Source organism: Fonticula alba (genome assembly GCF_000388065.1).
Source record: "Fonticula alba strain ATCC 38817 unplaced genomic scaffold supercont2.17, whole genome shotgun sequence".
Taxonomy (NCBI): Eukaryota; order Rotosphaerida; family Fonticulaceae; genus Fonticula; species Fonticula alba.
This window is the reverse complement of record NW_009242987.1, coordinates 96,921-109,913: the sequence shown is the minus strand read 5'-3', so window position 1 is coordinate 109,913 and position 12,993 is coordinate 96,921. Positions and strand designations below refer to the sequence as shown.

The 12,993-nt window shown below is 71.8% G+C and overlaps 6 protein-coding genes across 7 annotated transcripts in view; 3 read left to right on the top strand and 3 right to left on the bottom strand.

Moving 5' to 3' along the window:
• H696_06026 overlaps nt 1–1,434 on the top strand; it is a 2,549-nt gene extending 1,115 nt beyond the window's left edge. For both annotated transcript variants that reach the window (XM_009499792.1, XM_009499793.1), the window contains 3 exons: nt 16–312; nt 494–858; nt 1,101–1,434. In XM_009499792.1, coding sequence (XP_009498067.1) covers nt 16–312; nt 494–858; nt 1,101–1,412 — 974 coding nt within the window. In that variant the 3' untranslated portion in view covers nt 1,413–1,434. The remainder of the gene's footprint in view (nt 1–15; nt 313–493; nt 859–1,100) is intronic.
• A 1,527-nt stretch (nt 1,435–2,961) lies between these two features.
• On the bottom strand, nt 2,962–5,321 carry H696_06025 (hypothetical protein). Its single transcript, XM_009499791.1, has 5 exons — nt 4,795–5,321; nt 4,512–4,630; nt 4,129–4,332; nt 3,551–3,988; nt 2,962–3,405 (listed from the first exon to the last, which is right to left on the bottom strand). Exons 1-5 carry the CDS (start codon nt 5,174–5,176, stop codon nt 3,091–3,093), a joined length of 1,458 nt encoding a protein of 485 aa, XP_009498066.1. The 5' UTR covers nt 5,177–5,321; the 3' UTR covers nt 2,962–3,090.
• Nucleotides 5,322–5,846: 525 nt separating this feature from the next.
• H696_06024 (hypothetical protein) lies at nt 5,847–7,101 on the top strand (the record flags this gene model as incomplete). Its single annotated transcript, XM_009499790.1, has 3 exons — nt 5,847–6,128; nt 6,229–6,359; nt 6,492–7,101. 3 exons carry the CDS (start codon nt 5,847–5,849, stop codon nt 7,099–7,101), a joined length of 1,023 nt encoding a protein of 340 aa, XP_009498065.1.
• A 146-nt stretch (nt 7,102–7,247) lies between these two features.
• Nucleotides 7,248–8,778, bottom strand: H696_06023 (hypothetical protein; the record flags this gene model as incomplete). The annotated part of the gene is made up of 6 exons (XM_009499789.1): nt 7,248–7,517; nt 7,547–7,646; nt 7,835–8,117; nt 8,242–8,322; nt 8,461–8,549; nt 8,648–8,778. 6 exons carry the CDS (start codon nt 8,776–8,778, stop codon nt 7,248–7,250), a joined length of 954 nt encoding a protein of 317 aa, XP_009498064.1.
• A 399-nt stretch (nt 8,779–9,177) lies between these two features.
• On the bottom strand, nt 9,178–10,515 carry H696_06022 (hypothetical protein; the record flags this gene model as incomplete). Its single annotated transcript, XM_009499788.1, has 1 exon — nt 9,178–10,515. The coding sequence occupies one exon, from the start codon at nt 10,513–10,515 to the stop codon at nt 9,373–9,375; it is 1,143 nt and encodes a 380-aa protein (XP_009498063.1). The 3' UTR covers nt 9,178–9,372.
• A 717-nt stretch (nt 10,516–11,232) lies between these two features.
• H696_06021 (hypothetical protein) overlaps nt 11,233–12,993 on the top strand; it is a gene marked incomplete at both ends in the record, with an annotated part of 4,028 nt that continues 2,267 nt past the window's right edge. The window contains 2 exons of the mRNA XM_009499787.1: nt 11,233–12,053; nt 12,329–12,855. Of these exons, the coding sequence (XP_009498062.1) occupies nt 11,233–12,053; nt 12,329–12,855 (1,348 nt within the window). The remainder of the gene's footprint in view (nt 12,054–12,328; nt 12,856–12,993) is intronic.

Below are 12,993 nucleotides of genomic sequence, written 5' to 3'. Positions count from 1 at the left end.
CCCCCCTCCCCACAGTGATTGATGAGGCCTTCCGCGTCCTCTCGGACAATGACCGCCGGCGGCGCTTCGACATGACCGGCGCCTTCGAGCGCGGCGGGGCCACGGCCGCCAGCCGCGAGAGCACCGCCTCCGCCGGCGGCAGTGGGACGTTCCCCTTCTCGGCGCACTCGGCCGGGACCCGGCGCCGGGCCGGGGGCTTCGACCCACACATGTACAACGGGGCGAACTTCAACTTCGCCAACATGAACCCGCATGACCTGTTCACCTTCATGATGTATGGCCCCTTCGAGGGTGCCCAGCGGCGGCCGGGCTGTGCGTCACCTCGTCCTATGTGCCGGGCCTCCGGGGGATGAGGGGCTTTCTGGATGGCTCTCCCCCGGCCCTCGCCCCCTCGCCCTCGCGCCTTTCCCTCCTTCGCCTGCCGCCAGCAGCACATGCGCCGTTGTCTGACCGGGTGTCCCATCATTTGCCCCTCGCCGGCGTGTGTGGCCAGCCATGCACACGCAATTTTTCAATGTCCGCGGGGACAACTTCCCCGGGATGTTTTCGCATCCGGATCGGGGCCGTGCGCGGGCGCGCGATGGTGGCGCCGCGGCCGCCGGGCCACAGGGGCCCATCGAGAAGATTTGGAGCGCGGTGGCCACCGTGCTGCCGATCATCTTCATCTTCCTGTTCCTGCTGTCGAACTTGACAACCAACCACGCCAATGCCAGCTACACCGCGCCGCCGGACTTCACCTACCGGCAGGCCGACACGCACCCCACACCGCGGGTGACCGCCAACATGGCCGTGCCGTACTTCGTGTCGGCGGCCTCTTTCGACCCGCGCTTCCCGGCCTCCTCGAACGCGCTCAAGGTGGTGCGTGTTTCTCCGGGCCAGCGGGCCGCCTCCTTGTGCGGTATTCCCTCCCTCTCATCTCGCCCATGGGCGCTAACCCTCTGCCGTTCCTGGGGCTCCCTTCCCTCGCTTGTTCCGTGTGTCCTCGGGCGTGCATGCTCCCCGGTCGCGGTGTGCCCCCTGTCTCCCTCCTTCCCTTCTCTCTCTCTCTCTCTGTGTGTGTGTGTACGCTACCCCATCCTCGCTTGCCCTCCGGCCCGCAGCTCGAGCATACCATCGAGCGCGAGTACGTCCGGTCCTTCTTCGACGCCTGCAAGGCCGAGTATGACATCCGCCAGCGGCTGCTCCGCCATGCTACCCTGAATGGCAGCGAGGCCGACCGCAAGGTCGCCGAGGCCCGGCCCACCTACTCGTGCGACATCTACTGGGCCCTGAAGTCCGGCAAGCTGGTGACCGACATCAGCGACCTGCTGGCCCGGCGCCAGGCGGCTCTGGAGGCCGAGCCGGCGGCCATCCGCGCGCGCATCCCGGCCGCCCCGCCGATCAAGCCGCCCCGCCCTGGAGCCCGGTCCTAAGGTGTGTGTGTGTGTGTGTGTGCGTGTGTGCGTGTGTGCGTGCGTGCGTGCGCTTGCTTGTGTGAGGGGGGCGGCGTGTGCAAGGGCGGCGTGTCTGCGCGCGGGCCAGCTACCCTTCCCCGGCCGGCGGCCTGTCCTCCTCGCCGCCCTTTCGCCTTTCCCCTCCCTCCTCTCTGTCTCTCTCTGTTCCTCTCTGTTTCTCTCTCCCCCCCCCCCCCCGCCCTCAGTCCTCGTGCGCTCGCACGCGCCCCCTCCCACCACCACCGTGTCCTTGTTCTTTTCCCCTTGCCAGAAAGAAAACAGAAAACAATCAAAAAAATATATCCCTCCCCCATGCTCGTCGCTGTGCGCGTTGTCTTCTTTCTTCTTTCCCCCCGCCCCTGCTTGATTGGTTTCCGGCTTCCTTGCGGGCGGGCCGGCGGGGGGGGGGGGGGAGCAAACATCATCCCCGGGGCGGGCGGGGCGCCGGCGGACATGCCAACGTGGGGTGTCCATTGGCACGACAAAAGGGCGGGAAAGAGTGGCTCTTACTTGCTGGCAGCGCGAGCGAGCTCATGTGCAGCCTGAAAAGAGTGCGTGCGCTGGGCCCGGTGGTGTGCGACCGCGACACATGCTCCAGGTGTCCGGGCCCGGGGTCGTCGCTCTGCGGCGGGCCCCCGGGCCCTCCGCCTGCGTGTGTGTGTGTGTTTGTGTGTTGTCCCTTTGGGTGTGCTTTCGTGTCCTCCGCGACTGTGTGCCTCGCCCTGTTTCCGTGCGTCCTCCCTTCCTTTCCCCCCCTCTCCCCGCCCCCGCTCCTCTCCGCGTGTGGTCTGTCGAGGAAGATCCCAACCTAGAATCACCTCGGACACCAAACACATGCCGACAATTTCATCACCCATAACCTGGAGACTCTCCACACGCGCCCCTTTGCCCCCCCTCTTCTCGCCCTCTCGCGTCCCGCTGCCCCTCTCCTAACTCATCTCCCTCTCTCCAGTCTTTCCAGCCCTTCCCCCCTCGTGGCGGCCGTACTTGCGGGAGTGCCTCTTTTCCCCTCCCTGGTTCCGTGCACGGCGCTCCACATGCACCACCATCCATTTAATAATTGAAGATGCCTTGCTTTGCCGGGGGGATGCCCCGGGTGGAGTTTGTTGGGCGGGGGGATTGGCGTGCGCGCACGTGTATGTGGGCCACCGTCTTGTGTGCCTGTGTGAGCGCGCACCGGGCGCCCCCCCGGTTGTGCGTGCCCTGTCAGCGGGCGGGGATGGGTGTTGCGCTCTGCCGTGTCCCTTCCGGGCACACACGGGTCAGTGGATTCCCTCCCCTCCCGGGGCATATTTTGCCCTTCAGCCCCCTCTGTGGGCCCGTGTGCAGGCATACACACCCGTGGTGCATGGCACGGCACAGCATGGTGTGGCACAGCATGGTGTGGCACAGCATGGTGTGGCACGGCATGGTGTGGCACGGCACAGCATAACGCAGCACAGCATGGCACGGCGCAGCGTAGCATAACGCAGCATAACATAGCACAACACAGCACAGCGCAGCACAACGCAACACAGCATAACATAGCACAGCACAGCACAACACAGCACAGCACAGCACAACACAGCACAGCACAGCACAACACAGCGCAGCACAACACAACACAGCATAGCATAGCATAGCATAGCACAGCCAGCCATCGCTCGCAAGTTCATTGTTACCACCACCGAAGCGTCACATCCAGCCCCCGGTCCAGCAGCACGGCCAGGCCCAGAAGCCAGGCCGTGTAGGCCAGCATGGCCAGACGGCCGACCGCCGGCGACGCATCCAGTGTCCGGGTGGTCAGGTTCACCAGGCCGGTGGAGACATTGGCCGCCAGGAAGAGGGCCAGCTGGTTGCGCGTCAGGGCCCGGGCCAGGGGGCCGCCGGCAGTCGACCCGCCGGGAGCCGGGAGCACCGTCTCCGCCAGCAGCAGGGCCCCGACCGCCAGGAGCATGGCCGCCACGATCCACAGCGCGTAGGCCGGATTGGCCTGGGCATCCTCGCGTCAGCCGGTGAAAGGGCACACGCCGAGGAGTGAGCAGGAGGCACAGACAGGGGCGGCCGAGGAGGATGCGCGCGGCGTGAAGAAAAATAATATCCCCCCGCCGCCCGGATGCCGGAGAGCCACAGCGTACCACACGTCGCGAGGGGTCCAGGCCCAGGACCTCCGACAGGAGGAAGTACCCGGCCCAACAGAGGGCACTGGCGCCCAGCAGGTCCAGTGCAACCCGGCGCCAGGCGGCCACCGACGGGCGCGGGGTGAAGAGGGCCACCGCGGCCCGGGCCCCGGCCAGCGCCATGGCCAGATACCCGGCCAGGCTGACCAGCCCCTCGCGGTTTTGCCCCACCACCCAGGGCACCCACTCGGGGGCCGGGAGGCCGCCGGTGATGGCCAGCTCGGCTGCCGGGCCCGGCGAGCCGGTGAGCAGCCACTGCCACACCGGCAGCAGACCCGCCAGCAGCCAGACAAAGCGCCCCGGCCGGCAGACCGCCGTGGCCAGGGTCACCAGGGCCGGGACCGCGCCCAGGGTGAAGAAGAAGTTCCAGTGCCGGCCATACTCGGAGGCGTGCTCCTGCGCCCGGGGCGCGAGGGCCGGTACAAGGGGGGCACGGGGGCAGAGGTGAGTCGCGCTTGCTGGCCGTCGGCCCCTTGCGCGTCCGGGAGGCGGTGCGCGGCAGAGACCCGGCAGAGGGGAGGCACACGTTGGCGCACCTGATACCCGGTCGATCGGACGGCCAGCAGCCGGCCGAATCCCAGCAGCAGCAGCGGCCAGGCGGACCAGACCGCGCGCAGAAGGTCCCCCAGACGCCGGGCCAGCGGCACGCCGGCTGGCGCGTCGTGCTCCTGGTCCAGGCGTGCCCACCGGGCCGAGCTGACGGCCCCGATGAAGACAAAGCACCCGACACCGGCGTCCATCTGCGGGCCGGGGTGCTCTGGGTGTCAGTGCACGCATGTGATCGTGCGTGTGTGTGTGTGTGTGTGTGTATGTGGCACGCTTCGAAGGAGACGGGAGGGGAGGGGGACTGGCATGCGTGCCCGGACGCCCCCCGGCGTGGAGTACCCTCCCTCCCTCCCTCCAGCGGCATGGGGCGCACCACTGAGATGCCGTAGTTCTCGGTCTTGGCGAAGCTGCGCGGGAAGATGGCATAATCCACGGCCAGGATGGCGATGCAGGTGGAGAGCAGCAGCCCGGCTCGCAGGTGGCTGAGTGCCACTACAGGCGGGGGCGGAGTGTCAGAGGTCCCTTCATTCAGGGGCGGCAGCGGCAGCACGCGAGGGGGGAGCACAGCCACGCGGCCCGGAGGAAAGGCAGGCATATAGGAGGCCAGGCCCCATGGGCCATGGCGGGCGGAGGGCGGGGGCCAGGCCGGGACGCACACTTCCGGGGGTGATTGAGGGCCTGGAGGCGCGCGGCGTCGGCCTCCGGCGTCGGCCGGCCGAACACGGCCCCGGCATTGTCGGCCAGCAGCGCCAGTCCCAGGGCCCCGAGGGCCGCCAGCGCCGTGGCATTCCACTCCGGCCAGCAGAGGGCCAGCCACATGGGCCCGGCCGAGAGGACAAGCTCCAGGCCCAGGTGCCGGGTGTAGGTGCCGGCCTGGCGCCGGTCCAGGCTGGCCGCCGCCAGGCGAGCGACTACCGCCGAGAGGACCACCACCAGCAGGCTGTGAGCCAGGGCCACGGCCGTGGAGGACCCGGTGTGCCCGGTGACCCAGGCCTCCTGGGCCTGGCGATAGTCGTGGCGCGAGTCGGCGCCAGCCATGGGAGGGGGGAGGCCGAGCCGGGGCCAGGGGCGAGGGGGGGAGGGGGACGGCTGTGTGCCGGCAAGAGAAGACCCAGGGGGCAGAGGAAGATGGGGAAAAGGCACAGGGGGAGGAGAAGCAGTGCGGCGGAGGCGCGCGCGTGGGGGGTCGAGTGCCGATCGCAGGCGGCCGGCCCGTCCCGCGCTCTTTTCGGAGGCCCGGATCGATGGCATCCTGACGCGCACCTGTCGGCCGCGGCGCCGAGAGGCCGCCAGATCCCGAGCCCAGGTGCCGACGGTCGCCATCCTGCGGCGCTGTGTGGGCGTGCGCGCCCGGCCCCGGATCGGCCCTCCGTCCGTGGTGCCTGCCGGGGGCGGGGGGCGTCCAAGTGCGTGCGCGTATGTGCATGTGTGAAGGCTGAGGGGCAGATCGGCCGAAAGAACCCGCACAAAGAACGGCAGGCCCACCGGGTGCCTTCGCCACAAGGGGCCGGCACTTCCGCATCGCCAGCCTCGCCCCCTCCCCCGCCGATCTTCTCTTCCGCGCATCCGCCCCCCCTCCCACCCCCGGATCCACGCCCACCCTCCCGCACAGCAAGCGGCAGGCAACCGACGGCCCGGACGCACCTAGACGAGCAACCGGCAGCCAGGCCCCGATCCCCTGCGCCCCGATCCCCTGCGCCCCGATCCCATGCGGCCCCTGGTCCAGTGCCACAATGTCGGCCGGTTCCGGCGCTTCGGCACAACCACCTCCTACTGGCTTTTCCGCATCGGCGACACGGTCATCGACTGCGGCCCGTCCAATGTGTCGGCCCGGGTGGACCGGCTCTTCCGGTCCTTCCACGCGGACCAGGCCCCGACATCGGTCCTGGTCACGCACCACCACGAGGACCACACAGGCAACGCCGGGCTCCTGCAGGCCCGCCACCAGCTGCCGGTCTACTGCACACCGATGACAAGCCAGATCGTGCAGGTGCATGACCCCCCCCCCATGCGGATCTGCCCCCCTTGGCCCTTTGACTGACATCCCTTTCTCCTTTTCCTTTCTGCCCCCCCCCCCCTCCCCCGGCCAGACCGGTTATTTCCAGGAGTGGTACCGACTGGCCATTTGGGGCCGGTTCCGGGCATTCAGCCCGACCGGCGTGCTGGGGCCGAGCTTCGACGCCGGGCCCGACGTCGGGCCGCTGGAGCCCATCCACACACCGTACGCCGCCCGATGGGCCCGATCTTCGGCCAGACGCCCGGCCTCCCGGCCACCGCGCCACCGGCCCCACACTCACCCGGCCCAACGCCCCGCCCCCCCCCCCCCTGCCCACTTCGCCGGACCGCCGGGCAGTGGCCACATCTTCGACCACCATGCCATCTTCGCGCCCGAGCACAAGATCCTCTTCGCCGGGGATATGTTCATCGCCCGGCGGCGGAAGGCCTACCGGCTGGATGAGCGCCCGCGGGTGGAGATCGCCTCGCTCGGGCGCCTGGTGGACACGCTGCCGGCCGGAACGCGGCTATACTGCGCGCACCGAGGCGACGCCATGGTCGAGCAGGACGGGGCCCAGCTTCTGCGCGACCGGCGGGACTTCCTGCGGGGCCTGCGCGACACCGTGGTCCAGGAGGTAACCCGCGAGCTGGGGTCCTTCGATGAGGTGTCGGAGCTGGTCAGCCGCCGGGCCCTGGCCGCGGCCCAGGGGTTCCGGACCCGGCAGCGCCTGGTCCCGGCCCCGCCGGCCACCGGCGAGGAGGCCGCCTTCCTGGCCGCCATCGAGCAAACCGTTCGCCGGCTGTCGGAGCGCCTGCTCGGGCGCGAGGGCTTCCTGGCCCTGATCACCGCCGAGGACCACGCCAATGTCAACCTCATCCGCGGGATGCTGATCGACCCGCGCGTGGATGACGGATCGGCCCAGCTCGGCCTCGAGCGCTTCGCCGACCCGGCCCTGCTGCACGAGTAATGCCCGCCCCCTGGGCCCCGCCTCCCCCCCCCCCCCCCCTCCCCTCCTCCCCTGGCACTTGGGGGAGTTGTACTATTTTCCATTTATCCACCACCTTTGTCATCCACACCGCCAAGGGGGGCGCGAGGGGTCCCCGGAGTTGGGGGCTATGTTTGTCGGAGGAAGTCCCGCGACCCGCCGAAGGGGATGAAGGGGGTCCGGCGCGCCTGTCGCGGGGGGCCGAGGTCGGGGCCGGCTGCCGGGGGCGTCGTCGGTGCCGCCGGCCCGGGGGAAGCTGCCGCCGGCTGGGCAGGGCTGCCAGGCGGCACCGGGCCGGCGGCGCGCCCGGGGTCCGGAGCCTGTGGCCCGCTGGCCCCGGCTGGCGGGAACACCCCGGGCCAAGGGCGCTGGTCATCATCACCGGGACGGGGGACATTCTGGCCGGCTCGGCCGGCCCCCCGGAGACGCCCGGCCGTCGGGGGCTCGGGTCGTCGAAGTAGAAGTGGTCGCAAAACATGAAGTACCCGGCCTCCTCGGGGCCCGGGGGCAGGGGCGAGGCGAGGCAGCTGCGGCGGCGGCGGCGGCGGCGGCGGCGGCGGCGGCGGCGGCGGCGGCGGCGGCGGCGATCCGGGGCCAGATGCCGGGAGGAGGGGGGGAGGTCAGCAGGCCGAGGCGCCCGAGCGAAGTCCAGTGAAAGGGGCGAGCGGAAAAGAAGGGCCAAGAGGGCAGGAGGACCGGGCAGAGGGGCACCTACCTGCCAAGGCGCAGGTGCACGGTCAGCGGCGGGCTGGCGGCCGGCATGTCAACCGGCCGGCCGGCCAGCAGCCCCAGCATCTCGGCCCGGCCACCGGCCACCGGGGCCGTTCCAAGCAGCAGCTCCTGCCGCAGAGCCGCCACATGGGCGTACGGCAGGACCAGCGCCACGGGCCGGCCGAAGAATTGCCCGGCGAAGCGCGCCTGGCTGGCATGCTGCCGCGCCTGGGCAAGGGCCTGGGCCTCGCGGGGCAGGCACCGGGCCTGGGCATACATATTCCCGCCTGGGGGGGGGGGGGTTGTTTCCCCGGGCATATGGGCGCGCGCAGGGCGAGGGCGTAGAGGAGGGAGGGGGGTCAGCAGCAGCGCGCGGCCCGAGGGTGAGGGGGGGGGGGGGGGGAGGCGCACCGATGCGGTCGAAGAGAAACCGATCAATCGTCAGCGACAAGGGGGGCGCCGCCTTGGACGCGTGCAGATGTCGGAAGGAGCCTTGCGACGCAGAGGGGAAGAGAGGGGCGAGGGGTCGGCCCAGCCGGGTGTGCGCGCGCGCGTGCATGTGCACGAGGAGTCAGCGACGGGGCTGTCTTCAAGGGCAAGGCCAGGGCCGGCAGGGGGGCGGCGATGTACCGGTGTTCCGCTGGTGGAAGGCGAAGGAGGAGTGTGCCTGGCTGGACAAGGCCCGGAGGTATGCCTCCACGAGAGGCCCGTCGCGGGCGCTGTTCGGCCATGGGGCAGGGGCGCGCGGTCAGTGAGGGCAGCGCCCCGGCCAAGACCGCGGGGAAGGGGGGCAGGCCCGGGGGCGGTGGCGGCGTACCGCGGCCGAAACCGACTCTTGGGGAAGTGTGTGGCGAAGCGCCGGGCCTCCACCTGGCGTGGCAGGGCCGGCGCCGGGGTGTGGCGCCGAGTCCTGGGCGTGCCGGGCGCCAGCGGCGCGTCGGTATCCATGGGGCAGAGATGGGGGCGGGGACAGGCTCCTGGCGGAGGGCGGGTTCCTGGCGGAGGGCGGGTTCCTGGCGGGGTGCAGGCCTTGGCGGGGGGCAGACTTCAAGAGAAGGCAAACCTCGGCACAAGACAAACGTCGGCAGAGGACAAGCGTCGGCGGAGGGCACACTCCAGCATTCAAGGGAAACACGTCACGAAGGGGGAGGCGGGGAGGAGGAGCTGGCCGCCATTCGCGAGATCCGGCCGCGGGCCCCCTCCACCCGAGCCGCAAAAAGATGATCGGCCTCCACCCCCCCCCCCTTGACCCGCCGCCGGGAAACCTGCCGCGTTGGCAGCCCGCGCCCGGTTGCGCCACACTCGCCCGCGCACCCGCCCGCCCGCCCGCCAGGGGCCCGGCTGCCGTTCATCAAGTGCTGCTCTATTTGGGTTACGCCCCGGAGGCCGGACACGGTTAAAGGGCCGGCACACGCCGCCGACACATGCGTCGGCAGCGGGGAGGGAGGGAGGCAGCCGCCCGGCCCCAGGGGGAGGGGCGGGGGGACACGCCCGCGGCTTTCCCTCCCCCCCCCTCCGCCCCTCCCTCTTGCCTTCTTTTTCTCAGTCCTCCTTGGGCCCGGTGGGCGCCGGGGCGGCCTGGCCGGCACGCAGGCGCCGGACTCGGCCAGCCGGCTCCAGCCCCAGCAAGCTGGCCACAATGAAGGCCGCCCCGCCGAGGACAGCCGCCCCGCCGAAGATGACAGCCACCCAGCCGAGCAGGCGACGGAGGGCGCCCCGCCGGCGCCGGGTGGCGGCGGCCTGCTGCTCGTCGGCCGCCGACAGGTACCGGTCGGCCGGCAGGCGGACCCCCAGCCGCCGGCCGGTGGCCGGGTTGACCCAGAACACATGCTGCACGGTCAGGCCGCAGGTGTCGCGCAGGTGCTGGCAGTCGCCCATGCGGCGGGGGGTCGGGCCGAAGGCGGCCACCCCGGTGTCCGGGGCCGCCTCGCCCCGCAGGCAGGGGCCCGCCCGGGCGGCCAGATCGGCCGGCAGGCTGAGCACCACCTCCCACAGGAAGTCCACCGAGCCCGGGGCCACGTCGGCCGGGCGGTCCTTGCTCGGGGTGGGCGCCGCCCGGACCGCGAGCTCCAGCAGCAGGACCACCGGGTCGGTGGGGGCCAGGGGAGCCGGGCCCGGGGCCGTGCCGGGCCCGGGGCCCTCATCCCCGGCGGCCACCGGGCCCCCGGGCCGGAGGAACGACTCGGCCATCGGGGCCAGCGGCTCGGCAAAGTCGAAGGCCGGGAAGGCCTGGCGGAAGGTGGCATCCGGCGCCCCGGCGGCCAGGGCGCCCAGCAGGGCCCGGGTTTCCGGCTCGTCCGCCCCGTGCAGGCTGCCCGGTGTCCGGAGGCGGATCGCCTGCTCGTGGGGGAGGTACGCGCGCAGGTGGCCCAGCTGATAGGCCGGCAGCCGGTCCTCGAGCAGGGCGTCGGTCAGGCCCAGGTTCGCGTGCATCAGGCGCCGGTCGGCCAGGGCGCACCGGGCCCCGGCCTCGGCCAGGGCCGCCAGGGCCGCCGGCCAGGGGACTGGCCTGCCGTCCATGGTCGACGGCCAGGCCGTCGCTGTGCTGCCGGTGGCGGTGGCGGTGGCGGTGGCGGTGGCGGTGGCGGTGGCGGTGGCGGTGGCGGTGGCGGTGGCGGTGGCGGCCAGTGCCAGCAGCGCCAGGAGGATAGCCACCATGTGGACGGCCCGCGAGAGGCTGGCCATAGCGCGTATAAACGTGTTGGCAGAGGGGGGGGGGGAGCGGGGAGCGGAGAGCGGGGAGCGGGGAGCGGGGAGCGGAGAGCGGAGAGCGGGGAGCGGGGAAGGAGAGGAGGGCCAAGAGCTGGCGTGGAGGATGCCAGGACGCCGGCGGGCGAGCCGGTGCGCCAGTGCCGGCTGGTGTCTCTTCTGGGACTCGGCGCGATCTAGGGAACAGGGGAACGGGGGGGGGGGGGGGTCAACCAACTCCCCGGGCGCGGGCCCGGCCCAGCCCGGGCAGCTCGCCGGCCCCGCCCGCATCCAGCTGTGCACCCGGCCGATCGGCCGCCGCTGCGCCGGGCGCTGCGTGGCCCGACGGCCCCGGGCCTGGGCGGGTGCCAACGCGGCGCACGACCGAGCGCCGGCGCGCACGTGTGTGGGGCGCCGGGGCCCGGGTCCCGGGGTCGCGTCGGCCGCCGATCTGGCCCCGGGGATGGCGGGCCGGCGGGCGGGAGGGGCGGCCTCCGGACGATCTTGCCTGGCCCGGCACCCCGGCCGGCGGCGGGCCGGGCCCTTCCGTCGCGGGGCACAGACGGAGAGCAGACCTTTCGGCGGGCCCGGCGATGCGGCCCGGCCTCCCGGCCCGGCCCCACTTCCCCCTCTCCCCCTTTGCCCCCCCCCCCCCTCTCGCGCTTGCTCCTCATCGCCTTCATCTTCCTCCCTGGAGCCTGGCCCCACCCGATCATGCTCCGCCTGCTCCAGCAGCAGCAACACCACCTCCATCACCGGCGGCCGGCCCTGGCCGGTCTGCTGCCGCGGGCCCTGGCGGCGCATGGCGCGGAGGCGCCCGGCCCTGACCGGCCCTCGGCCCGGTACTCGGCGGTCCCGGCGCCGGAGCCGGCCCCCCCGGCCCCCGGCGAGACCGACCTCTCGCGGACCCTCTGCCTGCCGAAGACCGAGTACCCGATGCGCGCGGATGCGGCCCGGCGCGAGCCGCTCCTCCGGCACCGGGCCACCACCGGGCTGTACCACCAGCAGCTGGCGGACCCGGCCCGGCAGGGGCGGACCTTTGTCCTGCACGATGGGCCGCCCTATGCCAATGGCCGGATCCACATGGGGCACTGCCTGAACCGGGTGCTCAAGGACTTCGTCATGCGGTATCGGCTCCTGCGCGGGGACCGGGTGGTCAGCATCCCCGGGTGGGATTGCCACGGGCTGCCGATCGAGCTCAAGGCGCAGGAGGCCTTCTCCAAGCGGCAGAAGGCCGCCAGCAAGAAGCGCAAGCAGGCCGACCCGCCGGCTGGCGCCCCGGCGCCGAGCTCCTCGCCGATGGACGTCCGCCATCTGGCGCGGGACTTTGCCCTGAGCACCATCCGCGAGCAGCGCGACGTCTTCGAGCGCCTGGGCATCCTGGCCGATCTGTCGGACGAGGGCCTGGCCGCGCACACGTACCAGACCCTGGACCCGCGCTTTGAGGCGGCCCAGCTGACGGTCTTCGCCAAGATGGTGGCCCGGGGGAATATCTACCGCGACTACAAGCCGGTGTACTGGTCCCCTGCGTCGCGGTGCGTGGGGGGGCGGGGCCTCCCCTGCGTCGGGTGTCTTTTTTTTTTTTTTTTCCTTTCCTTTCCCTTTCGGCTCTCTTGTGCGCCGGGATGCCCGACTCACACACGTGCCTCGTCCGCCCCGCATTCCGCATGCTGGCGCGCATGTGTGCTCTCAATGTGGCCCATGCATGCGACGCATGGCACCGTACGCAACACACACACATGCATCATCACATCACATCACATCACATCACATCGTACGCACACACACGCACACACGCACATAAACATAGCACCGCCCTCGCCGAGGCCGAGCTCGAGTATGCCGACAACTACGTCAGCCGGTCGGTGCTGGTGAAGTTCCCCCTGGAGAAGTGCCCCCATGACTCGGCGCTGCTCATCTGGACCACCACCCCCTGGACCCTGCCCGCCAACATGGCGGTGGCCGTCAGCCCCGGGCTGGAGTATGTCCTGGTCCGGCCGCCAGCCGGGCCGGAGGCCCAGCAGCCCAGCCAGCCGGTGTGGGTGGCCCGCGCCCGGGTGGGCTACCTGGCCGGGGAGCTCGGCTGTGCCGAGGAGGACTTGACGGTGCTGGCCTCGGCCCCGGGGACCGAGCTGGTCGGCCGCCGGTACACGGCCCCGTATGCCGGGCAGTGTGCGGCCGCCGGGCCGGGCGCCCCCTCGGCCCACCTGTTTACGGTGGTCGATGCCACCTATGTCACCGACGACTCGGGCACCGGGCTGGTGCACACGGCCCCGGCGCACGGGCTCGACGACTATGTCCGGTGCCGGGCCCTTGGCATGAACTTCGACAGCTTCGGTGCGTAGCACACCCGGCGCCGGGGTGGGGGCCCGGAGGGCGCCCCCTTCCCTCTCCCGTGCTCTTCCCCTCCTGCGTGGGTGTCCTCCCCCCCCCCCCCTTCTCTCTCTCTCTCTCTCTCTCTCTCCCCCCCCTCGG